General features: G+C 36.4%; 1 protein-coding gene across 1 annotated transcript; it reads right to left on the bottom strand.

The window, feature by feature from the left end:
• Positions 1-365: 365 nt before the first annotated feature.
• Positions 366-3,721, bottom strand: gpr183a (G protein-coupled receptor 183a). The gene is made up of 2 exons (XM_046845942.1): positions 3,597-3,721; positions 366-2,749 (listed from the first exon to the last, which is right to left on the bottom strand). The coding sequence occupies exon 2, from the start codon at positions 2,725-2,727 to the stop codon at positions 1,612-1,614; it is 1,116 nt and encodes a 371-aa protein (XP_046701898.1). The 5' UTR covers positions 2,728-2,749; positions 3,597-3,721; the 3' UTR covers positions 366-1,611.
• Between the last annotated feature and the right edge of the window lie 234 nt (positions 3,722-3,955).

The raw sequence follows: 3,955 nt of genomic DNA, 5'->3' as shown, positions 1-3,955 counted from the left end.
CACTAGGTTTCACTCCTATTAGCCAAAAACAGGAAGCTGAGACTTCTGTAGACACAGGCCCAACAATAGTGGACAGCTGGGGATTAGAAAAACTTTCCCTGAGTTAGTATGGTGAGTGTATACGTATGTATGGGTTTTATACAAAAATTCTTAAAAAAAAAAAAAAGCACAAAGAAAAAAATTATAATGTACAATTATTTTAAAATCTTTTTTATAAATAATAAGAATAACATTATATTATAAAAAAATATTTAATAACAAGAAGATATCATCAGATTGAACTTTTAAAGCATTTTAAAGCATGTTGGTGTAAAGTACCTACACATGATCATTGTTATATGTATGAATTTCCACAAGGTCACACATACACATCATCACTTTTATTATTGTAATATATCATTTATATTTTAGGTAAAAGTACAAAAATGCATGCTTATTATACAATCACAGAGAATTTCTGTGTAGAGAAATTTGACAAGCATTACCCAAATATCTGACATTTTATTCAAGATTTGTTTCCGTCATTACAATTTCTGCATGCTTTATCATTTAGTTGACATGTAACACCTGGTGCAGAATTGAAAGTAGTTTTGTTCGGCCCTAGCTGAACTGAGAAGCATTTTCTAAAATTGTGAACTACCATTTACTTTCACTTCCTGTAACCAACAGCAGTTCTACTGTTCTCGCTTTTGTCTTGGAGCATGAGCTACATTTAAGATATGAAGTTTCTTATAAAAAATAATGAAATCATAATTTATTGGACAGCAATAAATGCTTGTTGCTAAGATATATATATGTGATATGATAGTCGGAACTTGTACATTTTAAAATGCATTTCTGACTGTAACTTGGCAATGAATTGTAAACTAGGAGCTCTGTAAATATGCGCTATATTGCCCTCTTGAGGCATTTTACTTTTATTACACTATGTTTACAGGTTCACAGTCATCAGTAATTTCATCAGAAAGTAATAATTTAATTAACTACCTTGAGCTGACTTATTTTATATATTGGATATTCTGGGACATATGTCACAAAAGGGGTTAATTTTCCAAAGCTCTCTTTTTTAAATTCTTAGTTCCTACATATGTCTTTTGGGTATAAATCTAGGAATAATGCTTTTGCCTTTCTTCACGTGCAGTATATTTGGACAGTTTATTTATTCATCACTTCATTCTCGACCCTGGAGCAGTACGATGATAAGTTAACCTCTTTGCTGCTATGCCACCCACTTCAGCACATTTCCCAAACTATTTTAGATATCTAACAGCAGGTGGCACTCTTAGTTTGGAGACCATCAATGCGAAGATAATGTCATACAGTTTCTTTTTTCGAAGGTGTAAAGTTTTAAAGTATTTGTTCAAAATGTTTGTATTTCAAAAATGTATTTAACTTATATTGAAACCATGAACAAACAAACTAATTAAAGGACCTCGCGGGTTGACAAAATTTGCATATTTACAGATTTAAGCGTAAAGTACTGCACTGAGGGGTTTTTTTTTTAATTCAATTTTTTTTAGATGTTGTGATGTTTTATTAACAGTCTGATGAGAAGCCAGTACCCGATATGATTTTCCTGATTTTGAAGTTAGTCCAGAGGTTGTGTGTATCTCAGTCACGCTCTATCATGCTGCTTCTCTCCCTCAGATGGGAGAGTCTGTTGCCCATATTAATTTTGTCAATATCTCGGGATAATTCATCTGGTGATGTCCTAACCATGCTGGATAATGACATGCTCGCTTGCCTCTTAAGCAGCTTCAGCACCTTCTTCTTGTAGCCCTTACAGGCGAAGAAATAGATGAAGGGGTCCAGGCAGGAGTTGAGGTTCATAAAGCTGACGGTGACATGCAGAGAGATCTGAAAGGCATGCAGTTGATAACAATCCTGCTGGTGCTGCAGTTTTCGAATCATGTACTGCAGCAGGTCTATGTGATAGGGACTGTAGCAAATCACAAACACTAGAATGACGCAACAGATCACGCCGATGGCTTTGCGGCTGAGGCCTGACTTCTCTGTCAGCTGGTTTCTCTTGGCTAACTCACGAAGTTTGTAGCAAAGAGCTGAGTAGCAGATTAAGATGGTTGTCAGAGGAATGCCATAGCCCAGAAACACAGCCCCAATCAGAATATAGGGCAAGCCATCAACCTGCTCGAAGTTGGGGTACTCCATGCATGTGATGTAGCCATCATGTTCCTCACGACTCATCGGCATGGAGAGAAGTGGCAAAGTTTGGACCAACACTAGCATCCAAACGCCTATACAGATGTATCGCACATTGTGTATTTTACGGAAGCAGCTGAAGCGCAGTGGGAGTACCACAGCAATAAAGCGGTCCACACTTAGGCAGGTCATAAAGTTCACACCAGCATACATATTCAAGTAGAACACCAGAGCTGTGGCCTTGCACATGCCCTCTCCCATCGGCCAGTGGAATCCCAGTGCGTAGTAAATGATTCTTAGAGGGAGAGCAAATGCGAAAAGGATGTCAGATGCCACCAGGTTGGCTGAGTACACAGTGGTGGAGTTGATTTTCTTCATATTGGGCCAGATAACATGCAGAGCCAAAACATTACCTGACAGTCCCACAAAAAAGATGAAGGTGTAAACCACAGGTAGGAGTACATGCGCCCACCCACGATGATCATACAAGTTGGTGCAGTTGCCATCAATGGAGACAGCGGTATTGCTGCTGTTTGGAGTTGCCATCATAGCCATAGATGGCATCATAGCTGCACTTCTGGAAACGGATCTGGGACGCAAATAAAACACTTTTCAACATTCAAAATCTCAGGCTTAGCTTACATGCATGGCAAAAGGAATTTAGATAGCAGTTGTTTATTTTTTATAATAGGTGAAGTTAAAGGAAGTCTAAATTGTACACTGGAGGAAGTCTACAGCACAATAGCAGTTCCGCATCACTCAATGCTGATTCATACAATGCGTGGAGGTCCCAATACAACCAAGTGCAACATGCTACACACGAGGTTAAGTGAAATGTGTTTCCTGCCTGCCTGCCTGTCTGATTAGCCAAATCTGCTCCACCTATAAGAATCTTTTCTTTGTTAAAAAAATTGGATAAAAGATGTTGCTTTACAATAAAGTCTCTCAGTGCAATTTTTGCAATGACTTTAACACTTCCAGAATAATATGAATATGAATAATAATCATAATATGATTTTTTATATGAATATGAATTTTCAAAGATTGTGTTATTGTCATACGTTCTGTGTAACAACTATGAAAATTACAACCCAAACAATTTAATTATGTAAGCAATTAAATACAAGCAATATATATAAAACCACGCTCATATAGACCACATTGTTGAAATGCTGGATATTATTATTTTATACATTAAAAGAAAAAAAATGTTTAAAAAATTTAATCTCAAGAGACATTTAAACTAAATTGAACTTTTACTAATTATGCTGTGGAAAGTCAATTAAATTATTTTATTACACTATTAAAATATTATTTTTAATATAATTATTAATATAATAATAATAATCATCATCATCATCATCATCATCATTACTTACACTATACAAAAAATATAGCATAATTAACACTAACATTAATGTAAAAAGTGTACTCACCAAAACGTGCCCTGACAAATGGTCAGCATGTGTGTTATTTCTGTCTTCATTGCAGTGATGGGTGTTGACTTGGCTGGCTCTGCCCGGACCACGTTACTCCGGAGCAAATGATCAGTAAAACGAGAACTCTCTTCTGTAGTGTGGTAACTATGTAACTATGGTGATTGACATAATTTCCTGTTGGTAGGCCTGCCCCATTTTTTTTTGTCAAAGTTAACTTTTTCCAAGTAAGTGAGAGAACTGCAATGTGTGTAATAGTTTTCCAAGGTAGATAAATCTCTCTCTCTCTCTCTCTCTCTCTCTCTCTCTCTCTCGCTCTCTCGCTCTCTCTCTCTCTGCATAAGTTCATAAAGCATTAT

Source organism: Silurus meridionalis, chromosome 3 (genome assembly GCF_014805685.1).
Source record: "Silurus meridionalis isolate SWU-2019-XX chromosome 3, ASM1480568v1, whole genome shotgun sequence".
NCBI classification, from domain to species: Eukaryota; Metazoa; Chordata; class Actinopteri; order Siluriformes; family Siluridae; genus Silurus; species Silurus meridionalis.
This window is presented reverse-complemented; position numbering and strand designations above follow the sequence as displayed.

Bases quoted from the DNA above. Each gene is read 5' to 3' on its own strand.
- gpr183a (XM_046845942.1), bottom strand. From the start codon at position 2,727: ATGATGCCATCTATGGCTATGATGGCAACTCCAAACAGCAGCAATACC.